This window comes from Micromesistius poutassou (genome assembly GCF_964030765.1).
Source record: "Micromesistius poutassou genome assembly, chromosome: 5".
Lineage (NCBI taxonomy): Eukaryota > Metazoa > Chordata > Actinopteri > Gadiformes > Gadidae > Micromesistius > Micromesistius poutassou.
Genome location: NC_140275.1, coordinates 18,241,869 through 18,265,322, shown reverse-complemented (window position 1 = coordinate 18,265,322; position 23,454 = coordinate 18,241,869). Strand labels below are relative to the sequence as shown.

At 43.5% G+C, this 23,454-nt stretch overlaps 4 protein-coding genes across 5 annotated transcripts; 1 reads left to right on the top strand and 3 right to left on the bottom strand.

Annotated features, from left to right (window-relative positions):
• The first annotated feature begins 91 nt into the window (after positions 1-91).
• Positions 92-2,598, top strand: gucd1 (guanylyl cyclase domain containing 1). Of its 2 annotated transcripts, none has more exons than XM_084467953.1 (6): positions 92-423; positions 607-688; positions 846-1,011; positions 1,115-1,206; positions 1,293-1,534; positions 1,805-2,598. In XM_084467953.1, the coding sequence occupies exons 1-6, from the start codon at positions 330-332 to the stop codon at positions 1,894-1,896; spliced, it is 768 nt and encodes a 255-aa protein (XP_084324079.1). In that variant the 5' UTR covers positions 92-329; the 3' UTR covers positions 1,897-2,598. The 2 variants fall into 2 exon arrangements, with proteins under 2 accessions (XP_084324079.1, XP_084324078.1); XM_084467952.1 differs by having other exon boundaries at positions 604-688.
• A 176-nt stretch (positions 2,599-2,774) lies between these two features.
• upb1 (ureidopropionase, beta) lies at positions 2,775-7,582 on the bottom strand. The gene is made up of 10 exons (XM_084467951.1): positions 7,305-7,582; positions 5,608-5,779; positions 5,279-5,366; positions 5,024-5,118; positions 4,468-4,626; positions 4,165-4,334; positions 3,844-3,925; positions 3,699-3,741; positions 3,433-3,587; positions 2,775-3,067 (listed from the first exon to the last, which is right to left on the bottom strand). The coding sequence occupies exons 1-10, from the start codon at positions 7,406-7,408 to the stop codon at positions 2,984-2,986; spliced, it is 1,152 nt and encodes a 383-aa protein (XP_084324077.1). The 5' UTR covers positions 7,409-7,582; the 3' UTR covers positions 2,775-2,983.
• A 150-nt stretch (positions 7,583-7,732) lies between these two features.
• c8h22orf15 (chromosome 8 C22orf15 homolog) lies at positions 7,733-10,935 on the bottom strand (the record flags this gene model as incomplete). The annotated part of the gene is made up of 6 exons (XM_084468198.1): positions 10,837-10,935; positions 10,529-10,615; positions 10,169-10,291; positions 9,509-9,583; positions 8,050-8,072; positions 7,733-7,807 (listed from the first exon to the last, which is right to left on the bottom strand). The coding sequence occupies exons 1-6, from the start codon at positions 10,859-10,861 to the stop codon at positions 7,733-7,735; spliced, it is 408 nt and encodes a 135-aa protein (XP_084324324.1). The 5' UTR covers positions 10,862-10,935.
• Positions 10,936-12,412: 1,477 nt separating this feature from the next.
• On the bottom strand, positions 12,413-23,454 carry adora2aa (adenosine A2a receptor a). The gene is made up of 2 exons (XM_084468843.1): positions 22,798-23,454; positions 12,413-13,866 (listed from the first exon to the last, which is right to left on the bottom strand). Exons 1-2 carry the CDS (start codon positions 23,133-23,135, stop codon positions 12,783-12,785), a joined length of 1,422 nt encoding a protein of 473 aa, XP_084324969.1. The 5' UTR covers positions 23,136-23,454; the 3' UTR covers positions 12,413-12,782.

Here is a 23,454-nt window from a genome sequence, read left to right as displayed (position 1 = left end):
GTTTAGGGCCATGTATTCATAATCGAGATAGATGCGTCATGTCCCTATAGGTCGTCACTGACGTCAGGGGCGGGATCACAGCATACAGTCCAGCCGCTAGCATCAGGCTACCAAACAAAAGACGAGCCACCGCTAATGAGTGGAACAACGTTAGCTGTAGTTTTCGAATTAGCTTATTCTGTAAGAATTAGACGATGAAAGAATTCAACAAAACGTTAGCAATGGCGCCAGCTGTTCATATAACCAGCTAGGTTAACATTAGCATCCAGTGAGCCGGGAGGCTAACTACCAACCATGACAGGCTAGGTGACGTTAGCTGGTTAGCTTCCATGAAATCATTTATCTCAATATCTTCACTTGTATCCAACTTGAAGTATTCTATTAAATATCTGTACGAATACGAAGATTCAACAAGGATGACAGGTGATGCTGACACCACAAAGTTGCTATAACGATGCAATACTATACCAACTGTTCTTTTAGATCCTCTTCATGGTTAACACCATAAGGAAGACGATATATCATAGTAGTTTTATATCATAAGTTTAATATCATAGTTTAATATAATAGTTTGATATCGTAATAGTTCAATGCCCTCCACAGAAGATGGCGTCTTGTTGAACGTTCCTGTCATCCGACAGCTGTACCACTGGGACTGTGGCCTGGCCTGCTCCAAAATGGTCTTGAAGTAAGTGAACATTAAACTTCCTGGTTGCACAGTTATAATAATACTTATTAATGCTTAATAATACATCCGTAATTGTGCCTAATCAAGTGATCAGGTAGATTCATAGCCTGCATACCATAGGATGGATTCTAGGTATTCATGTCAGATCGGTTTGCAGGTACCTGCACCCCATCAGTGACCCGGACTTCCAGAGCGCCTGCTGGGAGCTGAAACTGACTGAGAGCGTGTGGACCATCGACTTGGCTTACCTCATGTGTCATCTCGGAATCAGGCACCAATTTTGTACTCAGACTCTTGGCGTGGACAAGGGCTTTAAAAACCAGGTATTTGTTGAGGAATTCAATATGAATCCTGTTTTCGACTTACGTGATGTTGAGGTAGTAAGAGTGATGTTTTGACACTTTGTTATTTCTTTCTCTCTATTAGTCCTTTTATAAAAAGCATTTTGATACGGAAGAAGACAGAGTGAATGAGCTCTTCCTGAATGCAGAGAGCAAGGGTGTGGTGGTTCGGAAATGGTGAGTTCTCTAGTACTTACGTTAAGCCTGACCTGACAGCGTCTCTGACATGAGTAACTAAACTCTTCTTCCGTTCTCCCTGACAGCTCGGTGACCATCCAGGAGATCACGGCCCATATAGAGCAGGGCCACGTGGCCATCGTGCTGGTCAACGCCGTGGTCCTGACCTGTGAGCTCTGCTCGCTGCCCGTCAAGTACTGCTGCTTCCTCCCCGCGGGCCAGAAGTGTTTCTGCAGGAGGCCTGAGTACCAGGGCCACTTCGTGGTGGCCTGTGGCTTCAACAGCACCACGGGCAGCATCTTCTACAACAACCCTGCGTACGCCGACCGTGAGTCCCCCCCTCACACCTGAGTCTTAATAGACCAAATACGTAATTTCTATAATTTCTATTTAATTTTTTATCAACAGCGGCCCAAGCACACCCAGCACAAGTTTCACTTCGTATATCTGAAACGTATTTGTAGCAAGACCCAAAAAGAGGTGTCACAGCTATATTTAAAGGAGTTAAAAGGACTTTTCATAACAATGTCAACACATCCCATGTGTGGGTGATCAGAAACTCGTATAAACTGAACCTGTGGGTCCTCTGCTGTTCCAGGTGTCTGCTGCACCAGCATCACTAACTTTGAGGAGGCTCGGCGCAGCTATGGGACGGACGAGGACATATTGTTGGTCTTTAAAGACAGCTGACGGGGGTCTGAGCCTTCGCCGACTCCGTCGGCATGTTCACCTCCACCCCACGCTGTAGTGACATCATCACCGCTGCAGGTCGACAACTAACACCAGGATCCCTCAGGAGCTGCACCCTGCTGAGCGCTCAGGAGAGCGAGGACTCATGCCGCTGAACCCTCAGAGAGAGGGAGGACCCCCACCGCTGCAGGCTTCAGACCGGGTTTACCCGTTGCATCAGATGACCCACTGTGTTATTTTTTTAGCATCTTAATGCGTTTCTTTTGAAGGTGTTGGATGGTAAAGGTCAACTCAACCTTAGATCAGCAGCAGCTTTGTTGAGGCATAAGAGAGTAAGGAGCTTTTTGGAGGAGCTTCTAATACTCCTGTCCTGACGGCGTGAACGTATCAAACGTGTCGTAGGACAGCGGTACCGGGTGTTTTTTTGGGGGGTCTCAGGTAAGTGTGCTTGAAGTGTTCAGAGAGGCAGACCTGGGGTCAGGGAGGCAGACCGGCCTGTTGGTCCTCTTCAGAGTTACTCCACTCTAGCCCAGAGGGCTGTCCCAGGACGGACACAGGAGGGCTTTCCCAGGACGGACACAGGAGGGCTGTCCCAGGACGGACACAGGAGGGCCGTCCCAGGACGGATACATGGAGCCAAATAATGAACCCTGTCAGTTCAGCTGCTCACATGACCAGACCTTTTACCCCTTATCTTTTTTTTTTCATATCATGGATGAAATGATTGCACTATCCTTTCCATAGACATAATTAAGTATTTAAATTATAACTTTTATGAAACCATTTATGGATTGCTTTTCATTGTGTACAGAGAAGTCTCCCAGCTGTTCATTTGAAGTATGAACAAACGGCACATTTCAGCAGGAATCTTTATTTTGTATGATACATAGAATCACATTCCCTATGTGCTGTAATCAATAAATAATTGAACACATGCCAATTTGATCTGATGGTTGGACCTAGTATTTCATATTGATCTGCCTCAATCGCTTCATTACCTCAAGTGTCATTCAGTCTAAAACAGTCACACCAGCCTACGTTTCTTTGACTTGGGCTTAAGATCAAATGTTAATACGACTGAATGCCATTACTCCTTCACTATGTTGGGCTTGAAGTCTTCGCTGACCGCCTTGGCCAGTTCTGATGCGTACTCTGCATACCTCCCGGTCATCTGGATTACAAAGAAATACAGAACGATGCCCAGGATGTTTGTTTTGTTTTAAGCTCTTAACTCCAATATCTATCTAAACTGAGTCACACCTGGAAGGTCAGAACAGAAAATCATTTCCGCCTCATTTATATAATTTATTACCACTTTATAATGCCATTTTTTTTGCATAATAAGGTTCAGTGTAAGATTGATGCAAAAAACAGTTCCTTGTTCTCATTTACAAATATATATAAATTCATGGATATGCTATATATAATATATATATTTTTTTAATATTTATGAACAATATAAGCATTAGAAGTACACGCAGTAATACTAGCGCCCCTACTTAAGGAGCACTGCGCCAGGGCTCTGATAGGACGTACCTTGAAGCTCCACTTGTCGCTGATCTGCCGGTTCATGTTGAGGTCCAGCTCCACCACCAGCAGGCCGTCCCGGGTTCTGGAGAGCCCAGGAGAGCGGCTGCCATCAGGGGCAGACACGTAACTCGAACCATAGAAGTGTCCAAAGTCATGGTGCGCTACGGAAACAAAGAGCTATCTGTTACAATCTGTTATTCTAGAGAGGAACTAAAATGTGTACTGTATATTATCTGTTGGAGCTGGACACACAAGAGAAAGCATCTTCTTACCCTTTTTACCATCACCAGATGTGAACTCATTTTTGAAGTGTTCCTGCAATGAGCAAACACATGATAAAGGTACAAAGGGCCTTACTACAGCAAGATAACAATTACCTGGAAGGAGTGTGTACAGAGACAAAAACAGATTATTTACGGTCCCAACGCGGTTGATTGCACATGTGTAGCAGTGGTTGGCTATCGCTGCATTCCTCGCCTCAATGGACCACATGGGCTCACTGGAAAGTAAACAAACCAGACTTTAAACAAATACAGATTATACTATTTACTAACAAGTCAAGTAAATTCTATTTGTACAGCCCTTAATCACAGCTACAGCCTCAACATAGCAGCTAGACCTCTTTTACTGGGGCATGTGCCACAGTTTAATATATATACACTTTGGGCTGAAGGTCAGACCAAGCCATAAATCAATGAAGCGCCTACAGAGCGGCAGTGTGGAGAGGAGGAGGCCCACCTCAGCGCTCCAACAGTGGCGGAGGGGTTGAAGATGATCTCAGCTCCATTCATGCTGTACATGAACCAGTTCAGAGGGTGGTGGCGTCCGAAGCAGATGTTCACAGCTATCTTACCAAACTGTGTCTGGAACACCTTGTGGCCTGTGTTGCCCTCCATGTAGTAGGTGGACTAGGAGCAAGAAAGATGGAGAGATTTATTCTCATTGTCGGTGGATCTGAGGATTGTTTTTTTGTTCATCGATCAAATCATATTCATTAAGTCTATAACATGTCATCCGTAATCAGGCCCTCGGCTGACGGACCTCGTTGAAGTCTCCGACCCGGGGGATGTGGTTCTTACGGGTCTTCCCCAACACCTGGCCGGAGTTGGAGATCACCACGGCTGTGTTCCACAAGGTGCTGTGCAGAGCCTCTCGCTCCAGGATCGGAGACACGATCACCATGTTGTACTTCTTGGCCAGCTGGGGGCGGAGATGGAGAGATTGGTTTAAAAAAAACAGCTCCCTGCTCGCTATGCAGCTGTCATGCTCGGTATAGACTTATAATTATACTTTAATATAGTTTATACTATAATAATAATAAGAAGAATAATAATAATAATAATAACCCTAATAATTACAAAAGGTTCCTCGCACTTCTTGCTTGGCACCTAATAATATTATATATAATATACTGAACAACAGAACAAAATTAGCTCTAATCCGGAGTAAAGCTCCTCATTAAATATTTCACTACATTTGACTTATACAGGTATGATTGCTGGACCGGTATATTTCAAATATGAAATATTGTTCCACCGTTAGGTTTGTGCCTGAGGACGTGTGTGGTTCTACTCTAAACTAGGGCCTCTCATGTCACCTCTTGGCAGAAGCGAGTGGTGGTTCCGTCCTCAGCCGACTCTGCAAACTCACTCCAAGGTTCCTTCTCCCGTGTGCAGAACGCAAACGGCATGGCTGACCAGCAGGGGGCAGAGGTCAGAGGTCAGTGCTGGGGGCCTTTCACAACATGATTTACAGCGCATCAGGACTTGAACACTCTGGATTACAGACCACTGGAACTCTATAGACAGTATAATAACTAGCTCTGATGATGAGGATGATGAAATTAACCTACTCCAGGTCTCCTGGAAGCAGACGATGTTGACGTCACACATGGCAGCGACCTCCACTAGCTCTGCAATCCGACTGTGAGCAGCGCTGATCTGTCAAATAGGTGGGGCCAAAAGACGACATTTAGTATGTTTATGACAAACCTCATGAACACAGGATACCGTATACTATTTACTTTAGCAGATGCTTTTATCCATAACGACTAACAGGTATGGAGGGGAGGACGTCTAGAGGTACAGTGACATGGGGATTACCGTACCCCCTACACTGTCCTGCCCTCAACACCAGGTGAGCCCCTCCCCCCCTGGTCTGCTGGGCTCCGGTCTGACCGACCTGGTCCAGGATGGGAGCGTCCGTCGGCAGCACGGTGTGGTTCTGGATGAGTCCGACGCGGACCCTCCGGGGGGCCCTCAGCTGTTCTGGAGCACTCTGAAAGGTGTGGCCCTGCAGCTCAAAGTCCCGCTCTGAGGCCGCAGTCTCGGCACATGCTGGGAGCTCCAGTTTCCTACAGGGTGGTAAAACTATAGTGAATACAACACCATAGTGCAGGGATTCCCAAAGTGTGGTACGCGCACCCCCAGGGGTACGCGAGCTGCTACCAGGGGCAAGATGAAAAATGTAATGGCGGTCTGGTGTAATATTACCTTGTTTTTATTTATTTTATCTGTTTCGGAGCCTATTCTCTTTAATGTTGTGGATTGTTTGTAACTTCATTGCAATTTAATTCAATGTACTGTCGTTCTAATTTCCATAACCGTTGTGTTATGAATGATTAGGGTTGTGCCGATGGACGATGTCATCACGATGGAGAGCCACCATCGTGATTTTGGGAACTGCTGCCACAGTGAATAGAACATGATAGAACATTAAACTATATTAAAACATATATCTATAGTGAATATAATACCATAGTGAATATAACATGATATAACATTAAAATATATTAAAACACATATCTATAGTGAATATAATACCATAGCGAATATAACATGATGAACATACCAACAGTTGTGTATTGAGCGACAGTGGTGAATATTGACCCTCTCCTCCCGTATAGTCATTACGAAGGTGGTTACTTATTGATAAGTAGTTGGACGTTTCAGCCGGTGTTGTTATGTCCTACTACTAACCAGAGATGTATAAAGTACTAGAGACCCAGACTTAAGTAAAAGTACTGTATCAAAAAAGTGACTTGAGTAGAAGTAGAAGTGTTCTTTAAACCCCCCACTTAAGTGGAAGTAGGCCTACTAAAGTATTCAAGATGTTTTGTACTTAAGTATTGCAATTGCAGTTTATTTAAAAATGTACTACTCAAGTACTGAAAGTAAAAATAAAAGTATTGTGTTATGTTTATATTAAAGAAAGCAGTCAGTCAGAAAGCAGGGTTGGGGGGGGGGGAATGACAACCGCACCAATTTAGCCCTCGTCCGAAGCCACAGGAGATCTAACGTTTTTTTTTTCTTCTTTTGGCGTGACATTTGTTGCGTGTGCGTGAGAGCGTGAGATTCATGCTAAACGTGTGACAGTTGGCAACCCTGGTTACTATACGCTTTTATGTAATTGTGTAAGCTGTTGGTCGAGAGTATGTGCTATTGATATGCCATTATATAAGAAACATTTCACTGTCTACCTCAGGAAAAAAACAGAAGCCAATATTACACTATTATAGCTACAGTAAATGCCATTTGGGGAAATGATTGAACAGAAGAAATTGAAGACATATGATCTAAAAAGATTTAAATAACAGGGTTGGGAGACGGGGTTTGATTCGGGGAGACTCGTGACTTTTGACCCCAGCTGTAGGTCCGAGGGTACATGCCCACTCTTGAAAACGGAAAAACTGAACAAAGTCCACCTGGTATAATAAGTAACTCAAGAGAACTAAAGGAAAAACTAAAATGCCATGAGATTAACATGCATGAGAATGAACAATATTGTAATGATAATAAACCATATAGTGCTGTTATTCGATTAGGTGCACACATAGCGATATATAATATAATCCATAATAACTCAACATTACTACTCACTTAGTTGAATTCCCGAAAAGTATGCGTTTAACTTCTTTCAATTCATTTTCTGGAATGTGTTTCTCCAGCGTTTTCTCTAGTGATTCAAACTCAAATCCCGACATTGTGCAGCACTTGGTTCAGGTTCTTCTGCTTTCAGACGCGTCAAAGTTGGAGGAGCAACTGGTTTTGTTTCCAGGGTCAGGGTACGGAGGGTTAGTATAACACATTCAATACAGTGTAACAGGTTAAGAGACAGGGTTAGGGTACGGAGGGGTAGTAACAGTGGAACAGGTCGAGTGACAGGCGTCCCACTGCGCATGTGTTCAGCATAATCACTTCTCTTCAGGAGGGCGTTTTTTCACTGTTCAAACACTATTGTGCTTAAAAAAGGAAGACATCATGTATAACTTACTAAGTATTAGCAATGTAAGATAAGCCTATTCTCATTAGGAGAGGTTGCAGGTACAGGTAAGACGGCTGACAACAGATGACCAGATCTTGGTCAGGTGACCCCGGGTCACCTGAGGATGAGGCGGGGTCAGAGGTGAACCACGTGTATTTACGAATCATCAGTTCAGATTTAAATTAATACCTAAACAAATACACACACGTCATAATCGTCCTATAAGTCCTATAAGTAATCAAGTGAATATATTCTAAGAGAGAATTCAGAGTTCAAAAGTCTAAATGGAGTAAACAATGTAAAAACTTTTTTTTTTTTTTAAATGGTTGGAAACAAATAAAGTGTAAGATGGAGGCCAACCTGGCACCGGAAAGTGTGCTTCTCTAAAAGGTCCAAGAAAGAGTCATTTTTCAAACAGGTAACCACCAACGTTTTCCAGAGAGTCTACACATTTCAGGAGCTCAGTGGCTGGGCGTAAGCAGATGAGCTGGACTCTGTAGCTCCCAACCCAGGGGTGTATGGATGGCTCCAGCTTGGATCGGCTCGGTTTGAGTCACAAGTATGTATGTCATTACGTTTTAAGTTCCATTTTCTTTTTCTGGTGATTTTTGTTTTGTCAGCTCGTTAGGGGGTACACCTGGGTGTGATGGATCAGGTCTGACTGCAGTGATGAAGATGATGAGAAAATGAAGAGATCCGAAGACCTTTAGTCATCTGAAACGTTGGTTTTTCTCTTTTGGACATAAATTAGATACTTTAGTTTTCTATCCATTTTGATATTTCAGCTTTTGGAAACCGTTCCAAAAGTTCACACTGAGCAGAACCTTATTTTTGAGTTTTTTATGTGGGAACTGTAGTTGAATTTCGGGACCACACCAATCGTTTCTGTGTAAACTGAGTAGGAATAAAGAGTCATCCGAACTTATAACCATTAGGATAATTTAATTGAGTAATAAAGCTACAATAACATACAACAAACAAACCATAAACATAAAACCAACATAATAATCTGAGGCCTGACATACTGACATACAATCATCCGAGTCCCCAGATGGGAGTTCGCCCTGCGTCCCTCCAAGAGTCTGAGCTCCACAAAGAGAAGTCCAATGCATTGGCAAAAGCAAGGACTTCTTCTACAGTGTTGTCAAGATGCTGAGAACACCTCTGCCCACCAATGAAACCATAGTATTGGTTAACCAGATGTAAAACTATCGATGAACCTCCTCAGGATGTCATAAAGGGGGGATGTAGTCGTGCCTTATCAGTTGGAGCCCTGGCTTCTCGACCTTCCCAAGGGTGTCAGGAAAAACAGGCACATACCAACAAATGACAGCTAGAGAAACAGCATGTGAAAATATAATTTTCCCATTACAGAACATGAAGTCATGTTAAATAAAATGTAGGAATCATCCAGGAACGTGAATAGACATTTCGGAAGCGAACGATTGCAAAAACACAAGGTAAAACATTATGATGATAACACTTGAATATCTGGTGTTTATTTATTGGCTGAGACACGCTAGTCTTTGCAGTTATGGAAATATAAATTGGTCAAAGCTTCAGAATGTATTCACCATTCTGACATACACACACACACACAGCAATGTTTCATTTGTTCCTCTTGTTTCCGGATATGTTTTTGCTCCTTGAGTGTGCAGCAGCAGAAGACATTTCCTTCTTTCTGAGTGAAGAGCCCCGTTTGTCTCGTTCCTTGCTGGGGTTTGACATTCTGTTCAGGATATCTGGAATAAGTTAGACAGATATCAGGCTGTGTGTTTACATGTAGTCCCATACTGGTGCAGACAGGACAGATGATTACCTGCTAACTCTGGATGGCTCTTGCTCAGGTTGTTTAGAAGAGACTCATATTTCCGACCCTCACTTTCTTCACACCCTAGATGGGGGGAATAAACATTGTAAAAGGAGAGTTAAACCCAAGAGGAATCTTAAATAATTTGATTCATGGATGAGATTAGAAAAAGTTACTTGTATATTCAACAATGGGTTTAAAACGTAAACATTTTACTTTTGACTAACCTACATCATTTATTTTAAACATAGCATAGGCTACAAGGACACATACTGTACATGCTAACCCTAAAAAGATCTGTGCTTTGCAACAACTGGAGTGAAAACGGTCCAATGAACATGAATCATGCATCATTTCCATGCATCATTTCCATGCATCATTTCAATCATGCCATTTTGATGCATAGATATGTTATAAATATTTCCTCGAGACAATGGGACAACAATGCACAATGGGACGGTGGATGAAATGTTTGAGTCAAGTCTGGTTTCCCATGGCAAGGGAACTACCGTTGAGTCTAAACACTGTCCTGCTATGGCTCAGTATCTCCAACTACTGGAACAGAAATATGTATTGTCATTGCGTTACAATATCCAACACGAGCAGTGATGCTGATCACTTGAAGTGGATTATTGGACTCGATGCAATGCGTTTATTACGAGGACTCACTGCACACTCTCAAGAGGACGTAGGAGCTCCTCTCTGTCAGCAGGCTGGCAGCGCAGGCTGCACTCCGCTCCTTCTCCCACAGGCTGGTCACCTGACCACACCTGTCCATCAGGTCTACACAGTCTGAAAGGCAGAGGTCAAGTGTCACATCCACACCTGTCCATCAGGTATCCACAGTCAAAGCCCAGCTCAAAACACATGGCACTTATCACTTGTTTTTGTAGTTGGCTTTAATTGGTAGAATCCATAACTGTTAAATCCATGACTTTATCTTTGGGTGTCATAGCGTGATGTTGAGCTATTTGTGCAGGAGTGGATGTATAGATATGTGAAGATGTACAGACCTGAGTGATGACTCACCTTTCCTGTCCAAGCCACACCGCTCCTTTAAGTCATGGATGAAGTTTATCAGCTTGCAGTTGAGATTGAACAGTTCTTGCCTGCTGTCTGTCAAGTGCAACAAGGAGTTCAATATTTAAAGCCACAATTTGTACACTTGCATGATGTTATCTACAAATATAAGTCGATCAACATTTAATACACTTTACTTTCTCAGTAAAGAGTGACATTCATAAGATGTACTGTACATCAATATTTGCTGCACTTTCAAAATAGCATTTACAATGTAATATATACATATACTGTATAATCACCACTGTGTTACTAACCTCCAAAAAACACTGTAACAAACATCTTCCAGAAGAAAGGTCCCTGTGTAATTTTACCTTCTTCTTCCACTGTGGCTACAAGGAGTCCTTAAGCAGCGCCCTTCAAGAAGCTCTAGCAGAAAGGAGTCGAACAACAAAGGAGGGGGTGTTAAATCTTTGTTGACAGCTCCACTCTGTACTTGGAGACAGAAAACGTAAACTCTGAGGGGAATGGGCCTTTCCTTGTAGACAGACGGTTGCTGTGCTGGGGTTGTTTAGGGAGCCAACACAATAGAAGTGTCTACTTTATATGTGCAGACATTACGAGCCGTGCACAGAGGGCTTCTCATACATCTGCAGGTCTGACGTCATCTCTGGCCTGCTGCTCTTCTTCCTGTCTCCTTGTATCCCAATTCAATGGGAGGAGACGGAGCGGTCTATATGGGTTTCCATGGAGTCCACAAACACTCACATTCACAGACACAGGCACACACACACACACACACACACACACACACACACACACACACACACACACACACACACACACACTCACACTCACACAGACAGACAGAGAGACAGACATTGCGGACTGAGACCATATTTGTTCAACAGAGCAGACAGTTTCAGCTACTGGATAAGTGTCAGATGGGTTATTGTTGGTTCAAGCTTAGAGAATATTGAATTTCAAGTTTTGAATTTCCTCTGTGAGGGATATGCAGCAATTGAAAGAATTCCTACAAAATAGGTCCCTACAGGGTTGGTGTTCAAAGGGGACTAATAAAGGGACTAATAAGGCCATAGTAGACGGGGCCGGTGCAGCTGGTCCTCTGCTGCTCTGGGAGCCCCTTGGAGAGGTCACCCAGAACACAGGCGGCCCCTGGCTCTGGGAGCCCCTTGGAGAGACCATCCAGCACACAGTGGGCCCTTGGCCCTGTAACCTGGACTCATGGGGATTCTGGTAAAAAGCTGGGAAAATAAAGAGCTCCAGAAATGGTCTAAATGCGTCCAAGTGGAGCCCCTCCTCCAAGGGGCGAGGGGGGGGCACCTACACCGTTGGTCCCCCCACCTCGTGGTCGGTAGGGGCATGGTAGGGGCCGGGCCCATCCTGAAGTGGTAGACGAGCGCTCATGAACTATTTATTATAATTCATAACTACTGCAGAAGATCAAATCCAGAAATATGCAGAAGTAAAAAATGATTTTATTTGTAGACATTGGATTTGGGCCAGTTTGTACAAACACAAAAAATTAAAGAGCCAGTGACTGTTTCAGATAGAATTCGAACACTATTGAGATATTGACAAATGTGTTTTGAGTTGAGAGTGCAACACATCCACACACACACACACCGTAGCGTTGTACTATTGATGTCCGTGAAGCCTAACTATCTCTCACACGTGATCATCAAAATCAACGGCCTTCCAGAACAAGCTCCACACATCCGCATTCACACAAATTTTGCCTTTATACTGCAAGTGTCTGAGAAGCTTCACCTTCTGTCGGTCAGCCACGGCCCAGGCAGAGCCCCCAACCCCCCCAGAATTGAATGCTCCCCCCCTTGAATGATTTTAGTTGTGTTGCTAAAATATGCAAATGTGCTATTAATAAGCAAAGATTTAAGTCACATAAACACAGAGCAAAAATAAAAGACACTTTTTGCAGCTTACTTTGGAAAATTTCACACCCTGATAAAGCTTTGTACAAAGCTAACGTCAGTCATTATTCTGAACGTAACACACATCTTAAAATGCAACTTATTTGAAGACCAGGACTTTGATTGATAAAGAAGGGTTTGGCCTCCAACTGAGGGGCTGAATGTCACCTTTAAAGTCTCTTGAGTCTCTTGGTAAAACGGAATCAACATGAAACACAAACGACAATAAAGTCCTTGGAAAGTAACCCCTTGCATAATTAAAACGCTGCTACACAGACCACGAGGGCGGTGATCTGCCTGATCCCCCTAGATCAGTACGCTTTAGTTATTTCCTCAAAGCAGATGGACCGCCGCTTCTCCAACAGCGATGCCTCCTTTACAGTGTAACCGTTCTGCATGTCTTTCAGCTCCTCAGCCTCCCTGCGGTGGAGATCCAGGCATTGCAACTGAATGTCCATGGGGAGGTGTTGGTTCCTCGTGGCCTGCAGCGGGCAGGGCCCCGCCGGGCCCCCCTGCACTGGGCAGGGCCCCGACAAGCCCCCCTGCAGTTGGCAGGGCCCTTCTGAAGGGCCGTGAGGGGGGACGGCGGCCAGTTGGCTGTGAGAGCCGGCCGGCGTCCCCGTGCCCATCGGGGTGATGGGGCCCAGGCAGGGGTAACTGCTCTCACAACTGCTGCCGCTGCTGCTCCGTTCCCCCGGGCCGTCGGCCTGCAGCCGGACGGAGGTGCGCACCCCGCTGTGGACGGAGCCAGCCAGGCTGCTGTGGACGGAGGTGCGCATGCTGCTGCTGGTCTCCAGCCGCTCCTGGCAGGTCAGGATGTAGCGGCGGAGGATTCTGCGGAAGGTCTGGCGGAACTCATGGATGCGGTAGGCGTAGATGAAGGGGTTGACCACGGAGTTGCCGTGAGACAGGAGGATGGCCACGTACATGATCCAGGCCGGCGGCCGCTCGCACTCCGGGCAGAACAGCGTGAAGCAGTTGATGATGTGTAAGGGCAGCCAGCAGACGGCAAACAGCCCCACGATGATAGCCAACGACTTAGCGGCCTGCACCTCCTTCTGCAGCGTGGAGCCCGTCTTCTCGCCACACGCAGCCTTCAGCTCCATCAGCTTCAGCTGGTGGCGGGCCGCCATGAAGATGCACAGGTAGATGGCCAGCATCAGCAGCAGAGGAATCAGCACACAAGCCAGGAAGTTGAAGTACACCATGTACTCCATCACCACCACATTCTCAAACATGCAGCGCATCTGGCCTGGCGGGCAGTGGCTGTGGTTGGTTTGGACGTCGGTGGAACTGTGCCAGCCCAGCATGGGCGTGAGGCCGATGATGACAGACAGCACCCAGCAGATGGCGATGATGCCCTGGGCACGCTGGCCCGTCACCAAGCCATTGTATCTGCAGAACGATTAGAAACAAAGACGTACAATAAGATAACTAGTGTAGTGCATCTTTCTGATTCTAAACCAGGTTGCACAGAGCATCAACTTGTGACTCTGCTGCCTAGTGAGTAAATGTCATGTGTGAGTAAAGAAGGTCAAAGTGCAAAGATAGGATTGTTAAAGGTGACATATTATACCACCAGGTGTGAGTGTGATTAGCCATTACAAGCCGTTTTGAAAAGTTGCCTCTTTTACAGTATGTTAAAATTTAGAAACGTAGTGCTTTAATGGTATCAGGGGGAATAAACAGGGGGGAATAAACAGATTCAGTCGTCTACTTGCACTGAATACATGGCTTTCAAGAGTCTGTAATGAAAGAGGAAGGGGCTTTATTGACAATTTCAACTTGTTCTGGGGGCGCAAATATTTTTTCAGGGCAGATGGCCTACACCCAAACAGGTTAGGCTCAAAACTGTTAAGGGACAATCTTCTCTTCTCACTCTCCCACAAATCTACCCTGCCATGGTCATGCCATGAGAAGAAGCGAGACTACAGCCTCCCCCACACATCTACTGTGCCACTATCTGACACACAGATAGCAGACAGACCACAGACCTTGAAGAGAGACAACAGCCCGCCCGACACCATCGACAACATGCCTTCCCCCATTGCTGATGCTGGCTTGGCGAGGAACAGCCACCCCCCTCCTCTGCACTCCCCCATTGACGATGACGTCCAGCACTCCCCCATCGACGATGACCACCAGCCTCATCTCTCCCATTACCACAACAACAACTCCAGTTCCACTGTCTTCTCCCTTTATGATTTTCCAGATGAATTTAAGAAACTGAGAAATGTTGGCATCAAACGTGCATCTGCGTCAATGATACCATATCCCCACATCATGGCCACGGTCCGATAACACCCAAGCTGAGGGCGCCCCAGCCCCGACCCCCTGTACTGATAGTAATCCTGATTATCACTGAGGAAGTTTTGCATAATCTTCTGAACCCAAGGTTGCCTACATCAAAACATGGCAACTTTTGCATTCCTGCTGTAACCACTAAGAGAGTAAACAAAGGGAAACTTAGACGCACTGCTAACCTCTCAAATCTCATACCTATTCCCTCCAAACCAAAATCAACCTTAAAGCCTATCAATAACACCATCAGGATGGGTCTACTTAATGTTAGGTCTCTTAATAACAAATCTTTTTTAGTTAATGATTTTATTACCACTTCTCAACTAGATATTATGTTCTTAACTGAAACATGGCTAGAACAAAATAACAGTGCAACCGTTCTGATAGAGACAGCTCCTCCCAACTTTTTTGATGTATGTAGATCTGGAAAAAGAGGTGGAGGGGTTGCTGCTATATTTAAAAATGTATTTCAGGGGAAACATGTTATTTGGTGATTTTCCATCATTTGAATATCTTTGTGCTGTATTGAAATGTTTCCCCAGAGTTCTCCTATTAATTATTTACAGGCCACCCACATACTCTGCAAATTTCTTCAATGACTTTACAGAATTATTGTCTAGCATCTCCACAAACTTTGACTGTCTAGTTATAACTGGTGACTTCAATTTTCATACTGATGATTTTAATGATAAGTGTGCAAAAAAAAACTTTTACCATTTGGACACATTTGAAATGTCTCAACATGTGAAAGAGGCTACTCATTGTAAGGGGCACACTCTAGACCTGGTTATCACAAAGGGTCTCAATGTTTCAGATCTCTCTGTGACTGATCCTTCACTGTCGGACCATTTCTGTGTTTTCTTTAATATATCTTTTATTCCCGACATACAGACAAAATAAAATACTGTCAAAAAACGGTATATCAATGAACATTCTAATGTACTTTTTAAAAAGGCCATCTCCTTGCTACCACCTCTCAACCCATGTTCTGCTGATGATCTTTTAGAAAAGTTTAATTTGAAAATTTTGAAAGTCATAGATGTCATTGCACCTTATAAGGTTAAAATGATTTCTGGAAAGCAAAAGGCACCCTGGAGAAAAGCTGCTTTTGTAACAGCCCAGAAAAATGAAAAAAAGAATGCAGGAAGGTTGAATGCATATGGCGTAAAACAAAACTTCATATTCACCATGACATCTGTAACAGATGCCAACTAGCCTGGGCTAGCTGGCGTTAGTACGTTTGTAAATCCTCACACCCCTAGCCTTAAGAACGCTTCTAGCCGCAGAGTTAGAAGCCTGGGCATTTAGCTCAGTGGTCAGAGTGTTCGACTCCCATGCCGGTAGTGTTGTAGCTTGAGAGGTGGCAGGTTCGAGACCCGAGAGCGGTCAAACTGCTCTCTGCTACATTCGTGCTGTGATCTGGATGGGAGTGAGGATTTAGGGGGGTGAGTGTAACGGATGCCGGCTAGGTGGCATTAGTAAGTTTGTAAATCCTCACACCCCTAGCCTTAAGAACGCTTCTAGCTGCTGAGTTAGCAGCCTGGGCATTTAGCTCAGTGGTTAGAGAGTTTGACTTCCATGCCGGTAGTGTTGTAGTTTGAGAGGTGGCAGGTTTGAGAGCGGTTGAACTGCTCTCTGCTACACATCTATAAAGAGAGCCTCCATGCCTACAATTTAGACTTAAAAAGTGCTAGAGAAACATTTTTCTCCAATATCATTAAAACCAATACTAATAATGCCAAAACCCTATTTGCAACTTTTGACAGACTGACCAAGCCCCCAACACAAATTCCACCTGACCTTCATTCCACGCAGAAATGCAAGTTTTGCAGTATTTTATACTGATAAAATTGAAGGCATCAGACGCGCCATCAATGTCTCCACTTTAAACAAAAATGTTGGACTACCACCCTGTTCAGGCAAAAGCTATATTATTAACAACTACAGACCAATATCAAATCTACCCTTCATAAGTGAAATCATTAAGAAAGTTGTCCTCCAGCAACTTAGTGACTTCCTGGCATCAACTGGTTGCTATGACACCTTCCAATCCGGATTTCGACCCCTTCACAGCACTGAGACCGCCCTTATTAAAGTTGTAAACGACATCCGTCTTAACACAGACTCTGGCAAAATCTCAATACCAATGCTACTAGACCTCAGTGCTGCATTCGACACTGTAGACCATACAATACTTTTGGACAGATTAGAAAACTGGGTGGGGCTTTCAGGCACAGTCTTAAATTGGTTTAGGTCCTACCTACAAAATAGGAACTACTTTGTTTCCATTGGCGACTTTGTTTCAGAATCAACAAACGTGACATGTGGAGTCCCACAAGGTTCGATCTTAGGACCCTCTCTATTCAACATCTACATGCTCCCACTAGGGCAAATCATGCAAAATAACAATATTGACCATCACTGCTATGCTGATGACACGCAAATCTATGTATCGCTATCACCAAATCAGCCCATAGATCTGTTGTGCCAGTGCATTGAGCAAGTCAAAGACTGGATGTGCCGAAATTTCCTTCAACTAAATGAGGACAAAACTGAGATAATTGTATTTGGTGCTAAAACCTAAAGGCTTAAAGTAACCCAACACCTTCACTCTCTGTCCCTGAAAACCTCAATCAAAGCCAGAAATCTAGGGGTTATCATGGATTCAGATTTACATTTCGACAGTCACATCAAATCAGTTACAAAATCTGCATATTATCACCTTAAAAACGTAGCAAGACTTAGAGGGCTCATGTCTACCGAAGACTTACAAAAACTTGTACATGCCTTTATCACTAGCAAGCTTGATTACTGCAATGGTCTCCTTGCAGGTCTCCCAAAAAACCTCTAAGGCAACTACAGCTTGTTCAGAATGCTGCTGCTAGAGTTCTAACAAAGACCAAAAAATTTGAACAGATTACACCAATTCTTAAATCGTTACATTGGCTCCCTGTATGTCAGATAATTGATTTTAAAATCATGTTGCAACCCTATAAATCCCTACATGGTTTAGGGCCAACATATTTAACTGATATGCTTCCACTACACTAAATCCTCTGAGACCAATCTGTTGAGTCAACATGAAACATGGGGAAGCAGGATTTAGTTACTATGCAACAAATAGCTGGAATAAACTCCCTGAGGATTTAAGACTTGCCCCAACTCTGACAGCTTTTAAAACAAGACTGAAGACTTTTATGTTTGCTTTAGCTTTCTGTTAAATCTTAAATCTACAATGCTTCTATCTATTTTTTATTTTATTACTAACTTTGCCTTTATTTTCTCACTTTCTAAAATGCATTTTTTTTAACTTTGCCTTTCTAAAAATGTTTCTAAAATGTTTTTTTTTTAACTTTGCCTTTATTTTCTGTCTATTTTAGTTTTTACTTATCTATTATTTTATTTTATTGTATGACAATGTTTATATGTGAAGCACTTTGAGTCTGCCTTGTGTATGAAAAGTGCTATATAAATAAAGTTGCCTTGCCTTGCCTATCATTAGATGCCAAAAAAGCCTTTGATCATATAGAGTGGGATTATTTGTTTAAAATTTTAAAGGAGTATGCTTTCCGAGACGGGTTTACTGAATGGGTTAAGTTGTTATATTCTGCACCACATGCATCAGTTTCTTTTATGGGGGTAATGTCTTCTCCTTTCTCAAAAAGTAAAGGGACCAAACAAGGATGCCCTTTATCTCCTTTATTATTTGCATTAGCAATGGAACCTTTGGCGGAGATGATTAGCTCTAGCTCCTCAGATGCCGGTATTCAAACTAAAAAACAAATATACAAGATTTCCCTGTATGCAGATGATGTCCTTTTATTTTTGAACAATCCCATATCCTTCGTCTCAGCTGTTGTCCAGATAATAAATTAATTTTGGGTGTTCTCTGGCTATAAAGTCAACTATGGAAAATCATTAGCTTTACCTCTAGGGAACTTGACTTGTTCTGACTTATCGGGTTACATTCCTTTTCAGTTGTCTCCTAATGGGTTTAGATACTTGGGAATTAATGTCTGTTGTAATTTCGATGATATGGTAAAAATGAATTTAGTGAATGAAATTTGAAAAATTCTTCTAAAATGGAGCCCTTTGTTAATATCATTACTTGGCAGAGTTGCCACCAGTAAGACGAATGTCTTACCCAGGCTACTATATCCATTGCAGATGCTACCCAATTATGTTCCAGTTAAGTTTTTTAAATCACTGCATAGTTTGATAAGTAAATTTGTATGGAAGGGTAAGACAGACTTCCGAGAACGCGAGTACGCACCTGCAATTGGAACAGCAGCGGACTCGATGATGCATTCTGGGATATTTAACGGTCCCAAGTCCACACGAGTCACCTCCGATGCATCCTCGGTAGAACGGCCTCATCGAGAACGCATCGAGAACACTTCCGGGTTTTACGACAGTACTCGCGTACTCGCGTACTTGGAATTGAAACAGTGCTTGGGCTACCACTGATGACGTTTATCGAGAACGCAAGTACACGAGAACACACAAGAACGCGAATTGAGAAATGTCTTTAGAGTTGCTCTGTATGCTGCACGCCTGCACCCATACTACAGAAATGGTTAGACAAATATCCTCCTGATATTACAATGTGGTATAAAAAATGTATGTCCATCTTGCCATTGGAGAGATTATCACATGTACTAAGAGATATGCTTGATGTTATTGTAAGGGAATGGTCCCCATTATAATTAAACCTGAAAGAAGAATGGTCTAGAGTAATATGTATAGGGGTATGAATTTGAAAAGTGAAGTACAAAATATTTAATTTTATACTGCAACTGCCAGTGTTATTTTACTTACTTATACTTTTATACTTACTTTTACTCTTTTATTTTTATTTTGATATGTCTGTTTGATATGTCTGTTTATGTCTTGTGTATGTCTCTTATCACTTTGCGGTTCCTTGTATTGCCTCAAAAAAAGAAAACAAATAAAAATTTGTAAAAAAAAAAAAAAGGAAAAAAATGAAAAGCTGCCTCTTCTGACATCACAAGTGGGCGTGTCCACCTAGATGTACCCTGGATACAGGGCCGACGGACTTCGGGAGTTTGAAAAAAAAATTGAAAAAATATATATATAGTTAAATATAGTTTGTGGCTACACGATTAGATAGATAGATTTACTTTATTGATCCCAAGCTGGGAAATTGCAGAAATTTGTCAGATTGTGTCCCATGGAGAGAGTTCTCCTTCCTTCTTGTGTAACACTTGCAGTCAAAGTTACGGATTTTCTCCATTTCGATGTCTTTATCCTCTTCAAATGTTACTGTAGATATAGCGTCTGATATCTTCCGGTCTAACTCGTCTGATTCGAGACCGAGAGATTCTTCCTCATCTTCATCTTTGGCTAAAGTCAGTTGTAGATTAGGGATGTTTTCCAATGTGATACAGTCGCGTTTGTCGTCGCTATCACTGCACTCATCTTCAGAATCAGATGTGAGGTTGGCTTGTGCAGAAGAGGCATCCGACTTGTCGAAGAAGTACTTCAATACATTTTCGCAGCCACGGTTCAGCTCGTCAGTATAGTAGTAGTATCAGTATCATATGCCGCATTATGTAGCCATGCGGTTCGCTTCTAACGTGCAGCTGATAGGCGGAGACGAGAACAAAAGAACACTAATGACCAACGGAATGCCCAGTATGGAAATTAACTGTATCGCCGCACACACCCCTACAAAGTGTGAGAATTCCTGAAACTACACCCGATTTCAAACACAAAATGTATACTTTTAAAGAAACCAATACTGTTATGTGAAACATGGAGTGGCTTCTCCATGATCTCAACTACAGATTCTGCAAAAAAAACTAAAATCTCTTATTTAGAAAAAAATCGCTTCTTTGTTCATTTCCGCGAATGTTGTCTTCGCGACTTGTGTCCCTGGATTCTATGACCCGTCACACACACACACACACACATATATATATATATATATATATATCCTGCCAGTGTTATGCCAGTGTTATTTTACTTTTATACTTTTATACTTTTATACATTGATCCACAGTAGAACATTCATCTCACCAGTAGAGCCATCTCACCAGTAGAAGAGCCACCTCACCACTAGAACAGCCATATCACCAGTAGAAGGGCCATCTCACCACTATTAACAATACAATATCACAATACTAATAACTACACCATCAAGAAGAACAGAACTTGGTAAAACAGCTTTTTCATCATATGCACCAAATGTCTGGAATGAACTTCAAGCCACCTTAAATCTAGAATCACTCCCATCTCTCAATACTTTTAAAAACCTTTTAAAATCAACCCTGACTGAACAATCCAACTGTTTTTTAACCTGATGCCTTTTTTAGCTGTCTGTTTGTATTAGCTTGTTTTAACTTAGCTTGATATTAAGTGTAATGTCTAGCATTCTAGTGTGTGTAGTGTGTCATTTGTGGTGTAGTGTGTGGCCTTGTCTTGTCTTTTGTGTATTCTGAAACTTTTTGCCGCCTGTCTTGGCCAGGACTCCCTGGTAGAAGAGTTATTGTAACTCAATGGGACCTTTTCCTGGTTAAGGAAAGGTTAAATAAAATAAAATAAAACTCACCAGTAATCTCACCAGTAGAAGAGCCATCTCACCAATAGAACAGCCTTCTCACCAATAGAACAACCATCTCACCACTAGAACATTCATCTCACCAGTAGAACAGCCATCTCACCAATAGAACAACCATCTCACCACTAGAACATTCATCTCCCCAGTAGAACAGCCATCTCACCACTAGAACATTCATCTCCCCAGTAGAACAGCCATCTCACCACTAGAACATTGAACTCACCAGTAGAAGAACCATCTCACCAATAGAACAGCCTTCTAACCAATAGAACAACCATCTCACCAATAGGACAGCCATATCACCAATAGAACAGCCATCTCGCCACTAGAACAGCCATGATACTTTACTTTCTTGGCAACAACTTTTAGAACATTCTGTTTGGCTTATTATCAAGATGAAGAGAATGGGGTCAAACTTTCTGTCATATTTCTGTGGAACCCGACATAAGAAAAACATTTGTATTCTATGTTCTCTCCTCCAGAGGGCCCTAATGCGCTAGGTGTGGCCCTGATTGCCCGTAGGGTAGAACGGGCTTGGAGAGCACCTTTCCAGGTCATTGCTTGCTGGGATCACACAGTTCATCTTTGTGATTTATTGGACTAACACACCCCGTATTGTGGATGTTTCCTCAGAGGAGTCTATTTCCGGACGCTCTGTTGTGCAGTGTGGGATTGCAGCTGAGATGTTTGGCATGTCTCCATCACATTCTTCACATGTTAAAGTGCAGAGGTTAGGTGGACATGGAGACGTGAACACATGATTGCATTGAGGGGGGAAGCACTTTCACGCACGTCGACACCGGGGGTAAACTGCTACGTGGATGGAAAGTTTACAAGGTGATAGGTCATATATTCCATGCTGAACATTTTTGAGTGTTTCAACTATTTTGCATTGTTGTTCAAACAAAGGGCAAACAAAGAGGAACAAGTAATGTGATAAGCAAGCATGTTGATTTGAGGGTACGGTTGAGTTCACAATCTGTAGAAGCAATTAAGGAGAATAAATTTTCCTTCTCTGCCCTTCAGAAACACTGGCTGGCGCTCTGTCTTTGCAGTCCAGACTATAAGTATAGTGTAAGTATAGTATATTATACATTAAGGACGCTTGGGTTATGCTCACAATAAATTGATTCACATTCTTAAATTCTAAATGGTACATTTAGGTATTCATTTATCCAAGTGTTAAAAAGTCAGCAAGTATCAGCCTGTTGCCAATCTGAAATGTTAACCCTAACTTCCTGTTACCTAGACCCCAGTATGTGTTAACATCCTGTTACCTAGACCCCTGTACATATTAACTTCCTGTTACCTAGACCCCGTACGTATAAACTTCCTCTAACCTAGACCCCTGTACATGTTAAATTCCTGTTACCTAGACCCCAGTACGTGTTAACTTCCTGTTACCTAGACCTACCCCCTTATGTATTCCCCTTCCTTGCACTCACCTGAGAGGCATGGTGATGGCGATGTAGCGGTCGATGGCGATGGCCAGCAGGCTGAAGATGGAGCTCTGAGTGAGCACCAGCACGAAACAGGCCATGAACAGACAGCCGTAGAAGTTGGAACAGAAGCCCAAGCTGATGAAAATGGCAAAGGGGATGGCCAGGACGCCCACAGCGATGTCCGCCACGGCCAGCGACACCACAAAGAAGTTGGTGATGCTCTGGAGGTTGCTGTTGAGGCCCACGGCCCAGCAGACCAGCACATTGCCCAGCACGGAGAAGCCGGCAATCAGCAGCTCCACGACAATGTAGACGGCGGAGGTTGCGAGGACTTCAGGCATGATGAGGCAGCGGGTGAGGTCACAGGGAGAGAAAGCCTCTTCTCAACGGTCATAGCTGCGGCCCCCGGCCAGCCCACAGACCTCAGGAGCCAGGAGAACCCAGAGAACGTCCTCCCCTCCTCCAGATGGCAGGTTCCACAGACAGCTGGTCACTGATCCTGAGAGCTCCTCGGTGTTCTTCTCCGAGATGGGAGCTAGTGGAGCTGTGCAGGAGGGGCAGAGGAAGCCGTCAGAGCTTTGTGGTAATGGTCCACACACAGGACCCGGTGGCCTCCATTCTCCAGTCTGTGTGATCCTCTGCAGTCTCCGGTCCTCTTGC